Below are 24,896 nucleotides of genomic sequence, written 5' to 3' on the forward strand. Positions count from 1 at the left end.
TGCTGAAAGCAGATAGACGTCTAGAGAGCAAACCGTTTTGAGTGAATCACAGCACCGCAGGATTCACTAGTGTGTTGGTAAGAATTGGTTGTTTGTGCCAGCTCACTCACTATGTCTAATAAAGACGTTTGATAAAGCGTACTGTCTGTAGTAAATTTTGTGTGTGTATATGTGTGCAAATGTCTGAGCGTGTGCATCGAATGTGGTCGAATATTGATGGAGTTTTACAGTATACAGTCTGCAGTGGCAAGTACTTACAGTACATATAAGGCTGCAACTAATTATTTTCATAGTTAATTAATCTGTTGATTATTTTCTTGATTAGTTGTTTGGTCTATAAAATGTCAGAAAATGGTGAATTATCAGTGTTTCCCAAAGCCCAAGATGACGTCCTCAAATGTCTTGTTTTGTCCACAACTCAAAGATATTCAGTTTACTGTCATAGAGGAGTAAAGAAACCAGAAAATGTTCACATTAAATTCACATTTAAGAAGCTGGAAACCTTTTTTTCTTAGAAAATACTCAATCCAATTAATCGATTATCAAAATAGTTGGTGATCAATTTAATAGTTGACAACGAATCGATTAATAGTCGCAGCTCTACTTCACACTACTTCAGAACATTTGTTTTGAGTATATGGTCCTTCCGTTTGTCTTTATTTTTTCCAAAGGTGATAGGGACTGTCTGAATAATGCTCAAATAATTTAAATGCTAAATTATGCAACGAGGAAATTTCCCCTCTAATGTGTGTTTTAAAATTCAGTTTCATTTTTACCTTCTTACTTTTAAAGTGATTTGCCGCTCTTGTCTCAGATGTTGCACAACAATCTTTAAAAACCTGAAGGAAAAAAAATGAATAAATAACTGGTGTGACTTGAATTTCACTCCCCTGGTTGTATATGTGCAATTTTTGCAATGAAAAGAGAGGCACATAAATGGCTGAAAGCTCAAAAGAAGGGGCTCCAGTCCCCATCAGTGTGGGTGATGCTGAGATCAGTAGCCTGTAAATCTGAAGAGATGAGATCCAGAGAGAGAGATGACAGCGTATCTCTGGCTTTCCATCAGTCAGGCTCTCCGGCATTTCCACACGACTGTCCCATAACCTCTCATCCATACACTGATGGTTGTCTCTTCTGGGGGACATGCTCCTGGTGATTTCCCTATAGACCTATGAGGTCTGTTAAAGAGGGGGAACCAACACAGAAGCACGCAATCATCGCTACACACTCAAAAAGAGAATGTAGTTTAATCAAAGTCTGTGCATCTCTCTCACTCTTTCTGTTATCAAACTGAAGTGGCTTCAAAAGGCATTTTGCTTTTTCCACAGGGAGTTTTTTGCAGTGTACACAATTGTTCAGTGTCACATGAAATAGCAGTCTGTGTAGATTAATGTGGCTGAGCTCAGCGACCAAACAGATTGTCATCTTCCCAGTTATGCTGCATCTGTTTGAAACTTTATGCCGAAAAGCAAACGGCAGCGTCAAGGCAAACATTGATGTGGCTAATGTGTGTGTAGCAGAGCTGAATAAATTCGTTTTTTGTATTTTACAAAAACGTTGGACTTCGATATGCCAGTGATGGCATGTTGTTCACAGCCGTGTGTGGCTGTGACAGTCCTACAGTGTCCCTTCATGTTAACCTGTCAGTCTGACTTATGCTTATAACACTATTTCTTGTTTTGATAATGTGATAGTTGAGTCAGGAGGTTAATATACTACCCATCATCAAGACTGTCGTTTTCCTGCCGCCACCTGCTTCTTTATTCTGTTCACTCCTTTCACCCTCTCCACACTCTCTTAACTCTCCCTCAGATCATTTACCTTACTACACAGAGGATGGGAATATTGCTGGGTCTTTAGTTTGGTTCATGTTTAGGTATGTTAGAGTGGTGCTCGTGCCTAATGTGGGAAATTTGGTGTCATTAATTGTGGTTCCCGTCTGGTTGGCAGGTGATGGAGTATGAGAACAGGATAAGAGCCTACTCAACCCCCGACAAGATTTTTCGCTACTTTGCCACGTTGAAGGTCATCGGCGAGCATGGAGACGCTGAGGTTTACATGACACCCCAGGACTTCATACGCTCCATCACACCTAACGAGAAGCAGCCTGAGAGTGAGTCACATCTCTTTCCTTCCGACACCTTTGCTTAGTCTTCATCAGTGACTGTGTTTTTTACATGCACAAAATATTCTGGCTTTTGCCATTTTTCCAAAAAGACAGTATTCCTACTAAGCCTTTAGTGTGTTGTATAGTTTTTGTGCAGTCCATGCCAAAGGGAGTTACTCTTCCCCCACAGAAACACTGTTCCTGCACTGCCTGAAGCGCCTTGCTTGAAGTCCTGCCTTTTCTTCTGTAATGTGATGATGTCACCAAGTAACACACCTTGCCTAGCGGCTAGTTTGGCACGCCCTCAAATAAAGCTAGTTAGAGCGAAGCTGAAGCAGAGTCTGAAAAGTCAGCAGGAGCTCAAACAGAGCGTTTCAGACAGATGGTGAAAAGAGGAGCTGCAGCACAGCTTATTTTGAGCATGCAAGAAGCCACGGAGTCGTGTGTTGCAAACTGCCATTAAAAACCCCAATTGAGACGCATATTCTGAATGCAATGTATACATGTCCAAAGAATGCTCCTAAAACACAAATAACATCGGCAAATCCCACATGTCTTAATCAGAATATGATCCACTGGGAACAAGGCCTAATTCAGAATATCGAAACAAAATATGCTGTTTACACGACCCGAATCAAATTCGTAATATTGCCATATTTGGAATAATAGTGGAATAGTAGTAGGTATGTAAACATAGTCACTGACTTCTTTACACACACTGGCATGCTCCAGTTTTTTTACTATAGTTTTAATTCAGTTTTTCTGTATTCCTGTAGTCTGGTTCTGTAGATTCAAGTAAGTGTTTAGACTGATTCTGCCTCCCATCCAGGATTTTGACCCCAAATATACCCTGCCAACCTTGCCGAGATCATATTTCTCCACTGGTAGAGCGTTACTCAACACAGCCCTCATGCTCCATCCAGCTACAGGGACACTTAGCACACGCTTGGCAGTTCCGGACTTATGACAGTTCATGGTATAACGATCCCACTGACTGTGTTCACAAGTATGAAGGAAGGCAAGCAGGGGGGGAGTGACAGGGCTGTCCGATCACGCCGAGTTGAGGGACTCGCAGCACAGCAGTTGGTGTAGCAATTAACAGGTTCAAACCAGAGCAGATCTCGGGCGTCACACACGGAGCCAGTGAGCGATATTTGATCTTCAGCCATGGGAGGGTTGGGAAGGCAGGGAGCTTAACTTGGCATAGGCATGTTTCAGCGACACTCTTGTCTTTATCTGCCATCATCCGGTTATTCATTACTGAAATTCATTTAGATTTTTGACATATATCAGGCTTCCATCTCAGACTTGCGGGACTATTACATCCTGCACATCCATCCACAGTAAAGGAGGCAGTTAGCACTTAATAAGGATTTAGCTGGGAATGTCACGTCTGCGCTGCCTTTCCTGCTCACCTCAGCACTTCAGCTGTTAACCATGCACAACACTTGGCCTAGCTTGGCCCCCATTGGCCTTCCATTCATAGACCCAGTACCTCGCCTCCTCCACCCACTCTTCCTTTCTTTATCCCTAAAGCGGAATTTAAGAAATGATGAGCCGAGCTCTGTTGGATGAGAGAAGGTTCAGCATAAGAAAATGGAAAAAGCCAGGAGAAGCTGCAGTTTACTTCATAGGTAGCCACTTCTTAAAGCCCCCAACCCAAGAGAGATTAACCAACAGACTCCCTGGTTAATTAAAAAAGTAACGACAAAATCTCAGTTGCTGATTAGTTTGCTTTTGCTGGTTTAATGCTCTGTAGATTTTCTGGCCCGTAGATGATGAATAACCCATGGACATGATTAAAAAAAAAAGATAGTTTTAGCCTACCTTTTATTTTGAATTGTCTGTTTGAACAAGGGCAAGGTACACATAGCATCTCCAAATCCGACAGTTCAGCCTCACAGAGCCCGATACGCATGGTGCTTTCAGGTGATCCTTATCAACTTGTTAAGCTGAAATGTGAATCTTCTGACGAGGATGTTCCCCATGCCCTTAACAGAATAGATTGTGTGATACTGAGGGATGCTGGATAGACCAGCTGTGTCCTTTGAAAATTTGGGCAAAACCAGGCTGCCTTTTTCAAGTGCATTTCACAGACCTTGTTTGCCCAGTATTTGGACTAGAAATGTGAGCTTAAAGGGATAGCTCAGGTGTTTTGAAGTGGGGTTTTATGAGGTACTTATCCGTAGTCAGTGTATTACCTAAAGTAGATGACGGTCAGCCTGTCCCCAGCTTGGAGAAACAGACAGGAGTACCGACAAAGCAATACAGTGCTGTGGACGGAGACGGCAGAAAAATGTATTTCAGCCATCCAAAAGAAAGGCTCACCTAATATCCGATTAATTATACGCTATATTTAAAATATTTTATGATGGCGAACTGAACTAAATATGAAACGCATCTAAACTGTTTTTGTCATCTGAGCTTGCTGGTTTTGGAGCGAGCATAGATAAGTTTCACTTTCAGTTCAGTTTCCCGTCGGAAAGGAGAAGTTAAGGGTTGTCTGATGGCAAGATAAAGCAGTGGAAATATTCTTAATATAGCGTACACTTAAAATGCTATTGTTTTTTTTAGGTGAGCCTTTCTTTCTTAGGTGGCTAAAATACGCTTTTCTGCCGCCCCCTTCCACAGCACTGTACTGCTTTGCTCCGGTGTTGATACACTCGTCTGTTTCTCCAAACTGGGAACTATAAATAATACACCGGCTATGGATAAGTACCTCATACAACCCCACTTCAAAACACCCGAACTACCCCTTTAACCTCAGCGATCCAGCCCCTGAATTGGGAATCTCCGTTGATTGTGGTAGTTAAAGGATTATTGACTCAGCAGAAGAAGGTTGTAGGCTATTCTCAGAGGTCTTAGGTGATGAGGTTTTCCGTTAATGCTGATGAAGCCAAGTTCAGTTTAATAAGATTATCCTCTAACCATCGCCCTCAAAGTTAATCTGATTTGTTTCAATAGGTCAGTGTACTACTATTCTTTCTGTGTGATATCAAGAGCCTGTGCGACTCTTGGAATACTTTGTCATATTTTAATACTGCATGCTTCATCTAAAAGATAAGAACTGACAAGCCTCACACAAGAGTTTAGAAAATAATCACCTCAGCAAGGATTATTAGTTTGAATTACATTAGTTTGGAGGTAGGATTGTGTTTTTCCACCCGAAATTCATAACTCATGTTAGAAGTCTATCTGATTTAAGTTTTGTAAAAAATGAGGAAAATCACATTTCATATCATTCTTGCAGGGAGCAGAATTGTATTCAGCCACAGAATAAATTGATGCATTTTGCGTAGAAAGAAATGACACCGAAATAACAGTAATAAGACTGACAGGACATAGGACCTGTACCCAGTGAAGACTACTCATTCTCAACTGATCCATATGTTGCGGAAACTGCAAATAAAGACACTCTGGACCCATGAAATAATGCACAAAACACTGAAAGGGTTAAAGTATAAAGATTATAATTACAATGGAGATACACAAACCTTATTATCAAGAAGTCAGGTATGGCATCTCATGGATTCTTTTTACACAGTACTTCAGAGAACAAAGAACCAAAATACTATTGGCTCTTAGCCAGAAGCAAAAACACCTTCATCCAATCCTAAACTTCCACATGATCCTCATGTACTGTCCAGGTGAACAGTGTCACAGTAATGAAATAAGTGAAATAATGATAAACTAATGTTTCTTGCCCTGTGCATTGAAGTCATTTTTCTCTTTGTTAGCAGTGAACCAATTAAACACCTTGAGATACTCATTTTAAGCAACCATGTATGTGAATATACATGTGAACACCGTTGATCTTGGTACGCTGGTTGAGAAATTTGTTCTAAGTGATGATCTGAAGAGTCAAAGCTGAATGCCGATGATTGTTTATTTTAGAGAATTTGCAAAGTGGAAATGGGCTGCTAATGACTATTATTAATCTTGAGTGACTACAAAAGGTTGAGTCACGACACCAAGTAAATACATTCGCTCTGCTTCATGCTGGGCATAAATCTTGATGCTCCTGCTGTGTAACTACTCTGCCTCACATCTCGTTTGTTATAATATTTGTCTAGTATGTACATCGGTTTATATTCTCTCTCTCTCTCTCTCTTTTTCAGGTCTAGGACTGGATCAGTTCATCGTGAAGCGCTTTGATGGAAAGGTAAGAAGTGGGCGTCCGGGTGGTTAAGAGGATAGAGGGTCAACTTAGCAATCATGGAGGTCAGCAGCAGGGAGTTTTTATAATTACGTCTTAGAAACATTTCGTTCCTGGTTCATAAATTCAGTTTAAAGTAACTGTTGTTGGATTTCTTAAATATACTGTAAACTCAATGAGTATTGCGTTTCCCCAGAAAGCTGTGTTATTAGAGCTTATTTCTTTTGCCCAGTCTGCCAGAAGGGTTTATTCCCCAGAATGGCCAATAATGGCTTAAAGAATCAGTTCATCCAAAATACAAAAGAAACATATTTCTTCTCATTTACCCTAGTTGCCCATGGTGCGGTTCAGCCATGAAGATAATTTCAGTTTTATGAAGTTTTGAGATATTCGCCTCTGAAAATGTTGCCACTAACCCAATACAACAGAGGTGAATAGATTTTTTTTTAATGTAAATGTAATGTAAAAAACAGTATCATGTTTTTGCAGAAACAGTGTTCCAGTTATAATTCACTCTTCTGCAGTTTACATATGAGCTTGCTCAGTCAAATTAAAAGCTCAACATTCAGTAAAAATGTTTAAGTCAATGTGTACTTTTTTAATTAATTTATCTTTGCAGAGTTTTGTCAGAAAATCTGTCTGTTAAATATTGATCCTAATTTCATACAGAAAAATTTAAGCAAATGCCGTCTGCACTTGATAATTAGGCGTTGTAATCCCCAGAATACTGTGAGGCTTTTATCATTTCATGCCTTGGATTTTAAATATGCATACACAGAGAAGGAATTATATTCGAGGTTTTGAAAAGTGTGGTCTTAATTCAGTGCAGTAGTGAGGGAACTGTTACTGAAATTAAATGAAAATAATAGTCAAAGATAAATCCATGTAAACTGACTTATAAGTGGGCATTACTTATCAGCACAAACTTTCTGTGCATACTTCCATGTCAATTATCCAAAGTTGTTTATCAAATATTATGCAACATCTGCTTTAGTTTATTTTAAATGTGTCTTTTGCTGAGCTGAATAATATGTCTGCAATATAAATCTATGAATAACATCTATGAAATGCAATATATATCAAAGAACTGCCACATGCAGTCATTGTTCAGGCTGAAATGACATTGAAGAAATGGATAAATAGAACTGGAATGATGTATAAATTGAGGTGATAACTCAGTGTCACAGAAATAAACAAATACTCATCAGGGGCACGGGGGGGTTACAGCATTATAGAAGATGACATATGGAAAGAGATAGTGGAGCAAATGGAAAACGCCATTACATTCAGTCAGCAGAGAGTGCAGAAATGAATGGACAAAAATTTAGAAACACTGCTATGAGAATGTTCGCTGGCATTTATGGGTCCGCTTTGTTGTTTGTAAGTGCATTTCTGATGATATCTTGTGCATAAGCTGGTGTCACACTGAGATACTTCAATTGCAGGTACAAGTTTTATAGGAGAAAAAAAGTGAGAATGACACAGAACATCCACAGTGCATGTTTTTACAATGTGGTCCCCCTTCCTTCAATGTTAAACGATGTTGTTTTTCATGTTGTTTTTCACAGACCATACCCTGTATACTATGTTTTTTCTTTTCTCATGTCTTTGCTTTAGCTCCCGCTTTGCTGTCCGCTTCTCAACTCATATCATTTTCCAATAACAGTAATCAAAACTAAAGCATTCAATCAGAATATCTTGCTTTCCAACCTACGATGGGATCTTTTCTGCCTTCAGTTGGTTTAGCCTAGTTCAGTGAAGCCTCTTTAACACACTAGCTCCACACTTAATCATGGAGAGGGACATGTACAAAGTGAGTCTGTCTAGTGCATAATGACCTATTTAAACACAATAACAGCAGGTGAACTTTGGACAGGCTAGCCCCCCCCCCTTTAGCCACAGACTGACTAGTCTCTGTGCTCTAAATGCAAACCTTTCTCTGGTCACAGTCAGGAAAATAGAGGCCATCAATATAAATCACCAGCATCCCTTGATATTGATTGTGACCATTACTGCCCTTTCGCTGATCCCAAGATGCTTCTCTCACACCCAGTAGCCAACCGTCCTCATTCATTTAGTGTTGTAGTTTCTAACCTCATTAGAAAGTCCATCAGCCCGCAGGCTGGTACGAAGACGAGTAAAGTCTGTACCTCATCTCCATATTGTAGTCAGATGAACCAAAGACAGAAATCTTTGTCACAACTCCCCTGCCTTCTGCATCTCAGTAGTGATTTTACTAAGCCTTATGTTTAGTGAAAGTCCCCAGAACTTTGACTCAGCCATATTTCAAAATGCTCGGGCTATTCATTAATCAAAAGTCAATGTTAAATTCTGCGGCCACCTAAAATCGAAATAGCACACTCTTCATTTATGGCCCTTGTCTGATTATGTAAACGTCGTCCCTATCTCCAGGCCTGTTTGCTTTATTTGCCAGGCAAATCTCTCGACACATGGTTTTCTCTGATACTGTGTTGAGCTTTTATTGTCCCCTGAGATTTTCCTGCCACGGCCAGAGCGACCTGAGAGCTCCCCCTCCCAACCCCTGTTTGCCCAGAGACAAGTGCTGCACGATATAAGGCAAATATGCGATAACGTTATTGAATGTCACGATAATGATATTACATGTGATAAATAAACAGATAGTAAAGTGCACTCAGTTTTGCCTTTCTGCTTTCAGTATACTGCTAAAATACAACAAATTGGTTATTGAATCAAAAAAAATGAGAGGAAATTGTTCCCTCCATTCTTTTATTGAACACAAAAGGCACCAATAGAAAAATAATGATTTTATGACATTTTAAAGTGCAGTTTTCTACTGATCAAGTCAAAAAATCCCTGAGTGCAATATCACAGTTTTTCACAGAGTCTTTATTGCTCAAGTTGTCATTTTGATGACGATAAAAAAAACAATATTTCGTGCAGCCCTACCAGAGACACTGATGGGCCCCTCTAGCTTGTAAGTGGAGGAATAAACCATTACTGTTTTACTGCCATGAAATCTAATTCCTCTAAGACCTGCATAGAATTAGATCTAGATGAAATGGCCAAGGCAAGTATAGTGGCGCAATATCTGTAGTGTGTAAATCATGAAGTATATGGAGGGTGAGGTGAAGCACAAAGGGGAGCGTTTCAGCTGGGGCTTTGGTGTAAACTGCAATAAAGGCTAAGGTTGATGGCAGAGAGGTATACAGTATTGTGTTGGAATAACATGAGAGCTCTCTTAAAAGACCTCAGTGTCTCACTTCTCATAGTGTTTTTTTAAAAATAGCCAAGAGAGGTTTGTCACATGCATACAGTTAAGTGGAAGAGGTGTTTAAAAGTGTCATCCATTTCTCACTTCTCTCCATCCCCACCCCCTTCCTGTGTCCAGTCTGTATGTAAACATAACCTGCCCTATAGGGTTGTTTAACAACTGTTGTTCATATTGACTCACCATGTTTGTGTTATGTTTATTTTACTGTCCATGGGAACAACAGTTATTTGAGAAGTCTTGAAATGGCTGTTTGTGTTGTTTCATTACACCTTTCTTACCTCTCTGTGGTTCCTTCTCCTACCCCGATCATGTGGGCATGCTTTCTGCTGCCGCAATGTTGATGTGACACGACATTGCCATTGTTGACTGTTGATTATTCTTTCTATCAGCCATCCTCTCTCTTTCACATAACGAGTAATCCCTCCATTTTTCTCTCTCTTCCCTTCCTCGTGAATAACCATCATCCTCAACCAACTCCCCCTTCTCCCAAAACCCCTACTTTTTTCTCTGTCTCCTCTCCCAATCATTCCATGTACTGATCCCCATTCTCCTCCCCATCCCTCCTCCTCCTCCCCTCCTCTATCTCCCTCCCTCCTCATCTCCTTCCCGTTCTGCCCCTCCCTCTCTGCAGGACTTCTGGCAGGTATGGGGTGTGTGCCGAGCAGCATGTGTGCACCTGAATGAAAAAAAACCTGCACTTTTGTAGTCTCTACCTACTCCCTCTTCTTCTGTCTCTGAATTGTTTTCTATCTTTCTATTACTCACTCCTCTGTAGTAATATGGAGGGCGTAGCTATTCAGTGTTGTTAGTCCAGGGGAACAGCTAAGTACGTTTTTTTTTTTTGTATTTGCCACATCTCAGCTTCAGCAAGTGTGAAACCGGAGTCACGGCCTCAGTTAAATCTACGACCACCGCGTATAGGACAGCAGCCAAACTGTGCTTTAAAGTGTATAATTTCTAAGAAGAAATCAGTAGACTGGTAATAAAATGTTGAATTTACTTCTAGCTTTTCTCTCGCAGGGTGTTACGTTCTGTAGGTGTTGAACACAGCCTGATGGGGGAAGTCTTAACAGTATGAGGATTGAAGTACAATAAAGCACCACCACTGTATTTTCTCATAAAATAAGGCAGATTATATCATGGCCAAGTAACATACTTGTTTCTGATTGGCTGATCAACAGTTTAACCCCGGTGCAAAAGTACTAATAGAGAGGCAAAGTCCCTCCCCTTCCGGTGGACCCCATGGGACCATATTTCGGAAAAATATGTACGTTAGTCAACGACGAGAAACAAACAATTTAAAGTGCGCCATGAATCACACATATGTTTGTCAATTTAAAACGTCATTTTGCAAGTCAAGAAAGTGGCAATTTGTCGTAGGTTTATCGTAGTATCATTTAGTTTTGTGTGAAACCGCTCAGTGAACTACATCTACAGGACATCCAGCGACTGCCGGTCTTTTTATCAGCCGGGAAGAGAAGGAACAAGCAAGACCGGTTGCGCGTTTGAGTACATAACAGTACGAAACACACAGGCGCATCGTAGCTTCAGCGAGAGAGACGTCACTTACGCGACTTTTGGTTGTGTAATCTTTCTAAGTACGTATTTTCACTGTCTTATACCTCAACAGCTTTACAACAAACTGCGACTTTATTGATTTGCAAAATGATCTATTAAATTGACAAACATCATATGTGTGATTCATGGCGCAATTCAAACGGGATCAAAAAATGATTTGTCTCTCACCGTTGATTAACGTTCATATTTTTTCCGAAATAAGGTCCCATGGTGGTCCACTGGAAGGGGAGGGACTTCGCCGCAGATAACCAATAATTTCTTATGTTGATAACCAGGGGTTATGTCTGTTTCATTGTCAACCATTTTTTAAACAACATTTAAAGATGGTTGATGATTTGAGTGCAGCCATGGTGGCCATGGTATAAGCACAATAAGACACTCTGAGATGTCCTTATATGGAAAATATCAAATTCATCTGTTAATTCCATATACCAGGACACTTAAATCGCTTATATCACTTACATAAATGTGTATGAGTTTGTTCATTTGAGCCTTTACCTGCTCCTAGTTTCCAGCGATGCTCCAAAACGTTTCCCCCAGAGTACTCTGGAGAAACCTTTTTGTGATTCAAATGCTTCTGATATACACATTTATGTTGGTACGTGTAAATTAATGAGCCTTGACCTATAAGCTTTATTAAATGATACTAAACAATTTGGCCTTTAAGCGGGGTCTGAATACCTCCGTCAGTCAGGGTGACGCAGAGATAAGCCAAGTGCAGCAAAGGGCAGGTTACAACCTGTGCACCTTTTTATAATGACGAGTGTCACAAACATGAAGTAGGGACGCACCCCATTGTGTGTGCACTTGTTTGAGAACTCTGTATTGTTATTGGATATTGTCTTGGAGACCTCCCCGGTGCCCTTTGAATAGCTTATCGGAGGCAGCTGCATGCCATGCCTTCCTTGCTGAATTATATATAAGTGAAAACTTAATACTTTGCTTCTACAGGGCTTATTAAACACTGCAGCACTGCTACATAATTTACGCACTAGCCAGTGCCCCAAAGTAAAGTTCACATACATTTACAGTCATTTTCAAAGACGAACGTCAAGTCTTGCAAAGCTGAGATGCAAAGAGCAGCTAAAATGAGTCATTTATAAGGAACCTTGTATTGGTCAATGCCAAAATCATAGCGTGCGCTGTTCCCCTGCACTCCCTCTGTCTTGCTTTATAAAACGCACCTTTTCTCCTTCATCCCTTCTGAGAAAATATCAGCTCTAGCTTTCCACATGCTTTGGCACTATAGCATTTTTCCCCAGCATGCACTGCTCTATTGCCTGTGTCTCACAGAGAAAGTAGGCTGGTGGTGGTGGCGGCGCCCCCTCTCTGCGCATGGTGGCCTCACAGGGTGGTTTTTGGACCGAGGAAATTGCTCTGTTAGCTAACATTTAAGGCTGTATTGCTGTGCTTGATAGCCTTCACAAATCCATCCTCTGGATTGTCCGGGTGTCAGTGCTGCATGATTTCTGTAGAGCATGGTGGCAGGCAGGACTTGGTCTGTATATCTAAACTGTATCCCAACTATTCCTCCGTGCTGTGGCCCTCCTAAAGCCACAGCGTCTGCCGTGCGACCAGCTACGACCGAGAGTGGACACCTGTCACTCAGAGGGAGTGCGGAGGGGGGGCTGCTCCAAATGGAAACGAGCCTCTTGTCACACCGACTGTTGTCATGTTCACTCTTTCTGATTTCACAGGAAGCTCCCAGGGGCCGCTGTTTGGACTGTCACCGCTCTATTTCTCCATCTTTTCACACTCTCACATGCTTTCTTTGCCCTTTCTGTCAATGTTCGTCTCTCTATAAAAGCTAAACACAGTCACACACTCTCTCTCTCTCTCTCTCTTTCTCTTCTCCTAATCTGCAGTAGAAGAGGTTGGGTTGTCTTTACACCTGGTCAGCTAATTCGGTTCCTCCGCTCCCCTTGTGAGACAGCTGCCATTCCTCAGCGACTGAAATTTGTTTATTGAGCGTTCCACATCAGCGTACATTATTCTGATTGTGCTCCCAGAATAATTACAAGTTATTAACAGTACACCTGCTCTGCAGTTACCCATGGGACTAGAGGTGGAAAGCTAATCCATCAGTGTTCTCGCCACCCACACACACACCCGCCCACCTACAGTACAGACTGTGAAGCTTTGGTCCCGAGGTATCGTCATATACAAGGAGGTAATATTCACTCTTGACCACTCTGATGGTCAACGATGTGTGTGTTTGTTTTCTGTGGTGTCCAAAGCAGAGTAGGAAGTAGTATAGAATCATGTAGTGTGGTTTTCTTTGGGGCTTGGATGGAGATGGTGCCCTAGTTCAGTGGTTTCCAACCTGGAGTCCGGGGCCCCCTCAGGGGTCGTCAAAGATCACGGGGGGTTTGCCAGGATTTGTCTGCTTTGATGTTGTCCAAATTAAATGTGCACATAACTATACTATAGATATATACTATAACTATAGTATAACTGAAATCATAACACTTACTGGCTAATTTATACAAAAGTCTGTTTAAGAAACAATTTAAAACGATAATTGTTTTGCTACTTAGTAGGCCACATTCTGTTTAAATCTGTTATTTCTGCTCAGTTGCAGATAAAGATCAGGCTACTACTACTACTACTGTAGTATTATATGATTTTGTAGAATTAGATTCCAGTGGTGTCTGCGTAGGATTGTTTTCGACTCGTGTGATCTAAACAGTTTCAGTAGATTTACTCCAGAGCGTTGTAATGTTGTAATGTCAAAATTGATTGAAAAATGATAGGTTTAATCATTTCCAAAATTTCCCCCAAAAAATTATTTCACGAAATATTCTGTTTCAATCCATATTTGTTGGCGTTTAGCCTTTCAAAAACAAAATTTTTAATGTGCTCTTCCGCTTGCCGCACACAAAGAGAGACACGCACTGATGAGTTTTATTCATTAAAAAAAGTGGATTTAGTTATCATTTAAAAGATTAACTCATTTAATACACTGAAGCACTTTATTCAAATTGGAGAGGAATTTGTTGAAAGGATTTGTAATTTGTTTTAGGGTGATGATGTCTGCAAATATGGAGGGGGGGGGGGAGACTCAGTTTATCTTGGATACAAGTAGGGGGGGGGCTACAAGGAAAACAGACTGGGAACCACTGCCCTAGTTGTATGTGTTGCAGCACAAGGAAAGTGCACTTACACACCGTGAGAGCTTTCAGCCACCTTTCAGAAATGTCAGGTGCAGACCCAGGTTGACTTTACCCTCAAGCATGTCATTACGAATTCTCTTTCCCCTGAAACGCATCTTTCATTGAACCTGTCAAAGTGCCAGTAACCCCAGAGCTACCCCATCACACAAAGCGACATAAAGGTACTGATCCATTTTTAATGCATTTGTCTCGCCATCCCCTCCTGCCTCCCCTTCTCTTTCACTCACTGTCTGTCTGTCACACTGTACACATCTGTCTTTTTCTTTTAATCAGTATATCTCCACTGGTGTAGCGCTCTGGTACACCAAGTCCTAGCGAGACTCACCTATACAAAAGATGAGAGGTCGCTCAGGGACGGGCATCACTCAAGCGGACACACAGTCTTTGCAGCTTGAGCTTTTCATCTTCAGTGGCAGCCAGGACTCAGCCTAGACCCATAAATTCATCTCTTTGTTGTGGTGCTCAGACGAGACAACAGAGTCATATGACATTATCTGAGGAAAGTCATTTTGTCTTTTGTGTGATAATTAATATTGTAAAAGGATTTAACACAAACTACGTGGCTCACATCCAGTTCTTTCATCATCCACTTCTCTCCTGTTATCGGGGCGTCTGCAGCTGCAGCGTTGGACGGGGGTCCCAGATCTAATCAATAACGAAGCACTGCAGCCGGTACAGTTGTATTAGAGAGGGCCAAGTCTAAGCTGCCATCAGCTCCTAAGCCAAGCACAGGGCCACACAAAGTGCTGGCGGAGCAGCATAAATAACAAGAGGGAAGCTAGCAGAAAATGAATGGGTGGCACATGATTTATTTTTAGTTTCCAAGTGTTCATGTTCGACGACTGCAGTATAGATGAATGAGTCCTAAAACCCAGAAATGAGTTGGCATGTCAGCACTTCTGGTTCCCTCGTCTGAATGGGTTTTAGTTAGATGCCTGATATAATGTCTGTGGTTAACACAAGCTTAAGAGATTTGAACGTTTTGTTCTATGACATCAGACAAATCAGTAAATATCTCACACTCAGCTTTTATATGTCTTATAAAAGACGGTTGCTAACAAGCGGCTAAATGAGACTACTAAATGTCATCACGTCGACACGTCTGCTCTTACAGCCTGTTGTGTATACTCGCGTTCATGCGACCGTCGCATAGTTCGTTTATAGCCCAACGTTAGCTTTTTACTTCTGGAGATTGCATTCACATTTCAAAAATCATAAAAGTGGTGTTTATGTATGAAGAATATGTTGCTGAACAAAACGTGTAAGTTTCATAAACGTTTGTTTGTCACAGAGCTTTTTTTCCTCCAATAATCCAAAACTCAATGGAAAAAATCCCTGTGACTTTTTGTGGAGGGAACCCGTTCAATGCTATCTTCCTGGTTGGCGTACAAAAATACGCCATCCATGCACCACTCTATGTCCATGTTAGAAGACTGCAGTATAGTGAGTTGAATTATGTTAATCTCACTTACTTCAACAGCTGCCTGTTTTCTTTTGTTATGACATGATGATGATGATGCTGGATGTCTGAAATGTGTGCCTTCTCATCAGAGCAGCTGTGATATGACTGAAACCATCAGTGTCATGTGTTTGATTTGATCATGCTAAGTTGTTTATATTCTTGATATATTATTATCTCCACCAGTGGATCTGAATGGGTATATGATTTACAGTATTAGTCAGATAGAGAGAGAAGTTAAACCTCATTTCTATTTGTTTGGAAGTAAAAGAAAGCCAACAAATGGAGACAGTTTATTAAAGCTTTGATCATCTGTTGAGAGTGTCCTGCAGTTAGAGACAGTTGGTAGAAACTAAGGCTGTATAAATATGTAGAAGCACATAATTCCTCAGTTTTAGATTTAACGATGAAATGGGAGAATCCTAAAGAGCTTTTTATGCAGTCCAATTTTTTAAGTGTGTCACTTCGTAATGGTGCGTGCTTCGAAAGTGTTTCTTAGGCACTCATGTCAAATGAGCAGAAAGCAATTCAGCCTCTTTGCATGCGTGCTTCTGGCTGTATCTGACGTGTATGGGCATCATTTGTTGGACTTTTTAAGTTTAGGCTAGTTTAAATTCGGCCAGCTCTGTCGCCTGGTGCACTAGAGAGATTAGCCCCGGCCAAACCCCCTAACCCAGGCTGTGTGTACATGACAGCAGTACATTTGACCGCCAGCAGCGCCGTCCAGCCAGCAGCTCTGTCAGAACTGTGTTTCTGCCTCAGCTCACAGGCTAGTTGGGTTGTTCAGCCCATCATCTGGACACAGCCTGTGGACTTGGCCATAGCGTAGCTGACACATACATACATGTATGAACACATGAGCGGGCTCAAGGCAGAGATTTGAAAAGAAATCATGCTCACGAATCGCAGACAGCTACGAAGTTGACACTGATCAACAGACGCGCGCTGACAGACGAGGCGTGAGCTGTTAATTAACTTGAGTGCTGCAGCAATTAGATTTACAGTCATTTGAAGATCAGTGCTTTGGGAAAAATCTAAGATGGGTGTTAAATACAGACGCCGATGAAGTTGAGACTCTTTTAGTGATTGCAGCAGCATATTTTATAGGCATAACGTCCTCTGAGACGATGAATCAAAACTGATGAAAGACTAAACATGTCTGGGGAATCAAGTAACCTAATAGGCACTTCTTGTAGGTAAATCACGTTTTACCATTTATCTGAATTTGCATTTCTGTACGGTCGAAAGGCTTGTCACGGAGCACGTAATAGTGCACAACTTCAGTGGGAAGCTGAGGCTTGCACCAGTGACAGAAAAGCTGGATGATGAAGGGGAAGAAAGGAGATGGGTTTTACAGCAGAGCCACAAGCTCTATGTTTAAAGGCTTAAAAGCCAAGGTGAAACCCACAGCACAGCTTGAGATACACACTGCCATCCCTCTGTTGTCTGCTTGAAAGAGTGCACAGTGTTACATCATACATTCGTTGGAGAGTCGTACAGTATGATGGCACATTGTGTATGCGAGAGAGAGAGAGCAAGAGAGTGAAAGCTATACTGTTAGCTCAGCAGGGAAGTCTGTGGCTGTAGAGTGGGATCCTAAAAGAGAGAGAGTTGTGCTCTCTTCTGACAGGCTGCATCATAGTCGACTTAAAGCTCCCTTAAAGTTTGTGTGTTTATTGAGATCACCTCTTTTATCAGCAGAATATGCAATTTGGTTCCACTCTTTGGCCAATTATATTTGGATGTGTTTTCCTTCAATGTCATTTTGACTATTCTGCGGGGGAGTTTTTTGTCCTTGACTCAGGGCGCTAAAAAAAAAAAAAGAGTTATTATGCCTAATGTGCTCCGTGCCCTCGTTCTGATCATTATAATGAGGCCCAGTGTGTTTATGTCTCTCATGTGCGTAGCTGTGTAGCTGTGTGTGTGGGCGTGAGTACGTGTTTGCCCGTTGAAATACTGACACGTGCTGTTTTGTGAACTGGCGTTAGGACTCACCCCAGGCCTAGAGGGCTGCCTCCGGGGGCAAATACCAACCTCTTTTACTCTCACTTTCCCTTTTTACTCTTTGTTTCTTTCTATATGTACACACCTGTCCCTCTCTCTCTCTCACTGATACACATGCACCTGAATGCTTATGGCACCAAGAATGAAAATGTTGCCTTTTGTTATCTCTCTCTCTGTCTCTCAACCATCTCCAAAAATAACTTTTTTTTCTCTCTCTCACCTCCCCCTCTCTCTCCCGCTCCCTTCTCCCCTTATACTGTAAATGTAGATACCATCAATAATAAATGTTACAGTAGAAACCACTATTTTCTATATTTGCATCACTGACATGTAAGAGACAAGATAGACACAAATTGGGATGTATTGTAATATATTTTATAAGCTTATACCAATTGTCTTTAGCAGCCATTTTTACAGTCTGTTTATCACGAGGAAGGAGTCGGTTCATGGGGAAAGAATTTGAATATGTTATGCTATTAAGGCGGGGTGCCACCAAATTTTAGTATTCAGATATGTTTTACCCAATTAATTTAAGTCTGTGTCCCTTTTAAGGGAGAACATGGGGCTAGCTTTCATTTGCAATGTGCACTCAGCATACAGCTCCGGTGCTGCCAGACTGCAGAGAACATAATTGAATTTTTAATTTGAGTGGTATCCCCCCAGTTATCTTGTTTTGAGCAAGATGCTTTCTGTATGTGTGTGTGTGTGTGTGTGTGTGCACACCACTTGCAACTCTGTGAATGCACATGCGTGTCTTTTTGTTGTTCAAGGCCCTGCTAAAGACAGCAGAGGCCACGCTGCTCTCTAACAGTTGTTTCTCCTCCTTCCTCCTCCTCTGAATTGGACCTCTTACAGACGGAGGTAACTCCACGTGGGCTCAGCGCGGCCCAGCCCCCCCCCCCCACCCCCACCCCCCACCCCACCCCTAGGCATGCTCTGTCCGTCTGTCCACTCTGTTTGGTGGAGAGTCCCGCGGGCGCTGTCTTTCAAGTCTTTATCACTGATCGTGTAGTGTGCATGTGGTTAAGTCGCTCTTTCATGCAATGCTGTGAATATACACATGCTAACAGAAAAACGTCAAGTTAACTGTGCGTTTGTGTGTGTGTGTGTGTGTGTGTGTGAAAGCGAGGACTAAAGTCACTTAGTTTTTAATGATTTAATACATTTGGGTTGTGTTTGAGATGTGGTTAATCAATAGTGTGTGTTTGTGCTACAGTCTCTTGTGATGTTTTTCTTCTCTTTATGTCAATTTCACACTGAGTACAGCCACTGGTGGACAAAGTGTTTTGTACTGGTACTGACCACAGACTAATTGCTTGTCACTACCACCCTCACCTTGCCTGTACGGCTTCATGTGTATGCAGCATTTGCATGAATGTTATCGTGATAAACCGTCTATCCATAATCCATCATCCCGTTGTACCAGGACTATTTTTGTTGTGTGTGGAAGTACAGTATGTGAAAACGTTTCTGTGTTTTGAGCCTAGCCAGTCTCTGATTGAGCTTCACTCTCAGACACACACACACTTGCTTGCACACACACAAAGCCACACCTGGGGCAGCTGTAAGGCTTTGTGCTGAATCATGTGAAATGTTTTTAATACAACTTCTTCTTGTTTTTGTGGTGACCTAAATGAGCAGAAGATCGCCCAGGAGAGGGAGAAGTTTGCAGATGAGGACAGCATATTTTTCTCGTTGGGCGAATGCGGCCTTATCTCCTTCTCTGACTACATCTTCCTCACCACGGTGCTGTCCAGTAAGTATCATTGAACTGCACAGAGATGTATTGGTGCTTGTATGACCCATCCCATTGAATCCCACATCCTTAAAATCTTGCACACTGATCACACGTAAAATCCCAAGAAGATCTCTTCTGTGTCTTCTCAGTTTAAGACAGAAATTGAAAAACAGAGAAATTTTTCCAATATGATATTATTAGCCAGGAGGAGGACTGCGTGTTCAGTATGATCTCCAGTTCTGTCGAAGTTAATAATGTGTGCCTACCAAGCTAGCTGCCTTGGAGATGTTTCACGGAGTCTGTTTGCTTTAGGTGGATCTAGCATTGGTGGGGAATACAGTGAGTAAAACTTTCACATGAAAACCTCCTTTCTAAATGTGTTCATGCTAATGAAAATGAAGCTTTGACTCCTTCCTCTCCTGTGCTTAGTAAATTCGTATCCCCAGCTTAGCTCGACCATTTATTATAATCCGTTCATATGGAGAAAGTCTCTGGGGAAGTTCTCAAGGACAAGTCGTTTTTAAAGACAGGACAGCGCGCCTTATGGTTGGTTTCAATCCATTTAACACGGCCACAACAATAGTACAAAGGAGGACATATTTTGCTTAACAGACGCACACATTGGTTCAGGCCTCATCGTTGTACATATTTACTGCTTTTATACAGTCTGAATCCTTTGTCAGATAAGACTCGATTAATCTTTAATATTTCCCTTCAAGGAGTTGGGTTGCTAAAGCAAGACATGGTTATAGTAGTATACAGGAGTAAAGTAAAGTAGTAAAAAGTGAAGCATTGAAACGTAAAGTGTAAATATTATTGTGCTGGCTCTGTATTTCATGAGGTTGAACACTGGAGGAAGTATAGCTCTTGTACACAAAACAACTGCCACTCTCCAAAAATGGGCAGCACTGTGTAGAAACTCTAGATGTTATCAGTCATGGGCTAGATAGTTCGGTTAATAAAGAGTATGTATGATGTGAAAATGTATCAAAGAAAGCTTAAATATTAGGGATGGGGGGAAAAATCGATCCAGCGTAGTATTGCAATATTTTGCCTGGCAATATTGTATCAATACACGGACGTCAAGTATCTTTTATTTTATAAACTATTAACCTCTTAACAATCCGACGCCCGACCACTATTCTGTCTTTCAGAGATTGTAGTGGGTCTTAAAGCTAGAGTGAAGATACTGGCATCATATGAAACTAGAAAAACCTAAAGAACCTATTGAATGGAAGAAAACAAAGCACTCCAAGGTTGCACTAAATTTTGGTGAGGAGAAACTAGCATAAAGGGTCCCTTTACTTCTGACCTCAAGATATGTGAATAAAAAACCTTGAGAGTGAAAACTGTATCTTATTAGATAAAACAGACGTTGACAAACTTCATAATTTGCAGTTGAAAAAAAAGGTAATGGATCGCAATATATTTTATCGCAATACTCAGCATATCACAAATTGTTCAATATTTATATAGGATATGTGAATGTATAGCCCATTTAGATAATTCTACAGAGGGCCATGTTTCTCCTGAAAGTATGCAGATTGTTTCGTGAGTAAATGTCAACATGTTCACATTTATTAAAGGAGATAAAAACTGAGATTGTGTCTGTATATAAAACTCTGAATGGAGGAACTGTTTGTCCCACCATTTCTCTTCATTATTTGTTCTGTCATAATCAGACTGGGTGCTAACACTGTGAACTGAGCCTTGTTATCCTGCTGTACCAAAAACAAATTTCACTGACTCTGGTCGTGTGGTCATTAAAGTGAAGTGGGTGTTTAGTAGCAGAAGAACAGCAGATGACATTTGCAGAAAGTGTACACCGATTTAAAAAAAACAAAAAACAGTGCAGCAAATTGAAATTCAAATATCATAATGCGAATTCCAGATTAGGTCATATATATACAGGTCAGGGTCTGATCTGTGAGCATCTATAGCGCCCTGTGTTACACCACTGGTGGTGGGTAAGATGAAAGCTCGGTCGATCCAGTGTGATGTGTTGTTTCCATATCGTATTGCATTGATTTCAGAATGTGTTTTTGTGTCCCGTGGTGTCCAGCTCCCCAGAGGAACTTTGAGATTGCTTTCAAGATGTTTGACCTGAACGGTGATGGAGAGGTGGATTTGGAGGAGTTTGAACAAGTAAGTAGTCACGAATAAACTACACAAGATCCACATAATTGAAGGAGACATAAGGTTAAAACAGCCAGCCCACACGTTTGGACTGTGCTGCATCTACAGTAGCGACTGATTGCATTACAGTAACCAGTAACGCACACTGACAGGCACTAAAGGAAGGTTGATGTGCACTACTCTGACATTTTCTCAGAGAGAAAAGATAAGTGCTGTGCTCTGCTCTCTGTGATATATCATTATCTCTACCACTGGCTCTGATAGGGTTTATGATGAACATATTATTCAGAGAGGTTTTTTTTTTTAAATTAAACCTTATGTAAGAGAATGAATGGGAGTTCTTCTTGTATTTAAAGCTGCAGTGGCTAGAAATGGAGCAAATATGATTTTAAAAAAAAGTTTTTTTTATTAAACAGTCACTATATCCTGACAGTAGTGCATGAGACAGGTAATCTGAAAAGAGTCATGTGCCTCTGTGTCCTCTGGTGCTCCTAACGGCATCTGCAAGATTTCACAGACTGGAGGAAAACAAACAATCAGAGCAGCTGTCAATCACTCACAAACTCTGATCAAAAGGTCAAACTGGGCAGCGCTGATCAGATATGAAACAATATTCTGTTACTGTAATGCCTATTTCTCTTCTCAAATGTTTTCAGAAACATCTTGTAGTGTACTGTTTAGCTGTCAAATGAGAAAGTTTGTGACCCAGCAGCCATGTTGAGATCAGTTGAGGAAATACCAAGCACCGCCCACCAGCCGGAGCACAGCCAATAGGAACGCTCTCTCTCTCTGAAATGACCTGTGATTGGCCAAAGTCTCCCGTAACGGGATAGATTTTTTAAAGCCTGAAAACCGAGCCATGAGGAGGTGCAGAAGTCTAGTTTTCTCTCAGAACACTTGAATTACAATATGCAGAAAGGTTATTACTGCATTGTAATATGAAGCAACCAAGTAAATTGCTCTGTATTTCAAATCAAGCTAATGTTACACAAACCTCAGAAGCTTTTTATTGTGGGCAGTTGTCTGATTAAATACATTTTTTTAAACAATTTAATTAATTTATATACTGTGCTCCAGAAAGTACACAGTCATCATGGTTGACATGGGAAACCCCTCCATCCTTAGGTCCAGAGCATCATTCGTTCCCAGACCAGTATGGGCATGCGGCACCGCGACCGTTCCACCACAGGAAACACCCTGAAGACGGCTGGCTGCAGCTCCGCTCTCACCACCTACTTCTTCGGAGAGGACCTGAAGGGAAAACTCACCATCGGCAGCTTCCTGGAGTTTCAGAGGAAACTGCAGCATGATGTGCTCAAGCTAGAGGTAATGTTTACTGTACTATTGACAGCGGCCTCAGAGGAAGTAAAGATTACTGTCCCTGTTACATTTAGTCCCCCGTTAAACGTACAAATAACCCAAAAAATGTTCAAGAGCCAGGGGAGAAGCAGGAGTTGGTCAGTGTCACTCTCTCAAAGCTGTGACAGTTAGTTATAAAAGCCATCTTCTGTCTCCTCAGAGTGACACCAGACCCCCTCCCATGCTTCTACACTAACAGCGACTGATCAGTGTTGTTCAGCATATGGTTATTTCTAATCTATTTAATTAGCGTGGGTAGTGCCTAACTCATACACTGAACCGTAATGGGCGCTGCCATATGAGGCTCCAGGAATAGGACGGGAGTCGGAGCATCTGCCAGAAAGAAAGCGCTATCTGTCAGGTCCTAATGATACCACAATGCTCAGATAGGGAAATCATAACACCACAGATAAGGTTGACACCCGCATGGGTAAGGTAATCTAATTCCAGAAGTCTTTACTCTCACGTGCTTGCCCTCACTCCTCTTTTTCTTTTATATGCTGAGCCTGCAGCTCGCCCTAGGCCATATTTCACCAGCTGTAGCAGTTTTTTTTTGCAGGGTGCTCACTTGCTTTGTTATTCTTGTATTTATAACTCCTTTGACACCCTGTGTTTATGAATTCCCAATACAGCTGGAATTATAACATGGTTTCAGAGCATAATATATACATTTTAAAAAATGTAGGAATGCACAATCACTGTCTTTATCAAGCCTGTATGTCCATGCACAATAACTGAAACGTCAGAATAACCAGAGCTACTGTCCTTAAGCGAAAATGTAACTGTTTTGGTTCACTCTCAATGCTCTCATAGTGTCGTTTTCGGCAGCAGCAGGCAGCTGCTTCCAGCAGGGAAAAGCACGAAATACCCACTGTACGCTACCTGCTCATCATCAAATTTAATGTGACATCACCTCACAAAAAGGCAGATCCTCTGCGGGTGCATGAATGGTCAGGTCACCCCCTGAAATCTTTACTCCAGGCTTATTTTGGCTTAGTCATGAGCTGCCTCTCACGAGTGCGACAAATTAACATTTTGAGAGGTCGGCACGTTAAGAGAGGAAGGAAGGAGGGAGGGAGCCGCGTACGCTCAGACATAAATCGACTGGATTGACCTGACACAACCAAGACCCACTGCTGTTAAGCCAAGCTCCAGTGGAACATTGTTAAAAAGCATGCACATGCAGATTTAATGTTACCAACGTCAGCTCCAAGCATGATTCAACTTGAAGCCTGACACCAGTATTTACTGTTTCCCATCTCCCCTTGCCCCCCTCCTCCTATTAATTTGTTTGTCCCTCTGCACAGCACTCCATCTTCATCTGTCTCTTTTTCTCCTCCCCTCCAGTTTGAGAGGAACGATCCTGTGAACGGCAGAATCACCGAGAGACAGTTCGGGGGCATGCTGCTGGCCTACAGTGGCGTCCAGTCTCGTAAACTCAAGCAGATGCAGAAGGGCTTGAAGAAGATGTTTAAGGATGCACAGGTAGACAAATCTGTGTGCGCTTATGCACGCTTTCATAGAACTCTTTAGATAGGCGATTGGTACTCTACGTGGTTATACTGTATATGGTGTTAGATTTAATGGTGTGGAGTGTTTTAACTAATTGGCCTACATGCAAGGATGCGTGACAGACGGTGTGTGCCTGTGGGGAAAAGGAGAATGTGCTGGGACATTGTGAAGTGTGTGAGACAGACTGGGTGAGAGGTAATGAATCACTGGGAGAAGACAGCACATTCGGAGCCTGACGTTATCCACCTGACCGACACTCTTCTTACCTTCCGCTATCTCTGTTTGTGGTGACCAAATACAGAGCAGGCAGTGCTCCATCTCTCTTTGAGCTTCTTAATAAAGCCTTCAGGCTTTGTCCTCCCCCTCAGTTGCTCTTCTATCAATCAAAAAATAGTTTTGACTTTCCTTCCCCTAGACATTC

At 41.6% G+C, this 24,896-nt stretch overlaps 1 protein-coding gene across 10 annotated transcripts in view; it reads left to right on the forward strand.

The window, feature by feature from the left end:
* The window catches only part of micu1 (mitochondrial calcium uptake 1), a 38,952-nt gene that overhangs the window by 7,958 nt on the left and 6,098 nt on the right, over window positions 1–24,896 (forward strand). For 2 of the 10 annotated variants that reach the window (XM_074646481.1, XM_074646474.1), the window contains exons 4-11: window positions 1,951–2,113; window positions 6,226–6,269; window positions 10,148–10,168; window positions 19,375–19,486; window positions 19,781–19,807; window positions 21,531–21,613; window positions 22,730–22,930; window positions 24,311–24,448. In XM_074646481.1, coding sequence (XP_074502582.1) covers window positions 1,951–2,113; window positions 6,226–6,269; window positions 10,148–10,168; window positions 19,375–19,486; window positions 19,781–19,807; window positions 21,531–21,613; window positions 22,730–22,930; window positions 24,311–24,448 — 789 coding nt within the window. Of the gene's footprint in view, window positions 1–1,950; window positions 2,114–6,225; window positions 6,270–10,147; window positions 10,169–15,661; window positions 18,592–19,371; window positions 19,487–19,780; window positions 19,808–21,530; window positions 21,614–22,729; window positions 22,931–24,310; window positions 24,449–24,896 lie in introns of those variants that run through there. The other 8 variants (XM_074646482.1, XM_074646476.1, XM_074646483.1 and 5 more) reach the window with 6 other exon arrangements.

This window comes from Sebastes fasciatus, chromosome 9 (assembly GCF_043250625.1).
Source record: "Sebastes fasciatus isolate fSebFas1 chromosome 9, fSebFas1.pri, whole genome shotgun sequence".
Lineage (NCBI taxonomy): Eukaryota > Metazoa > Chordata > Actinopteri > Perciformes > Sebastidae > Sebastes > Sebastes fasciatus.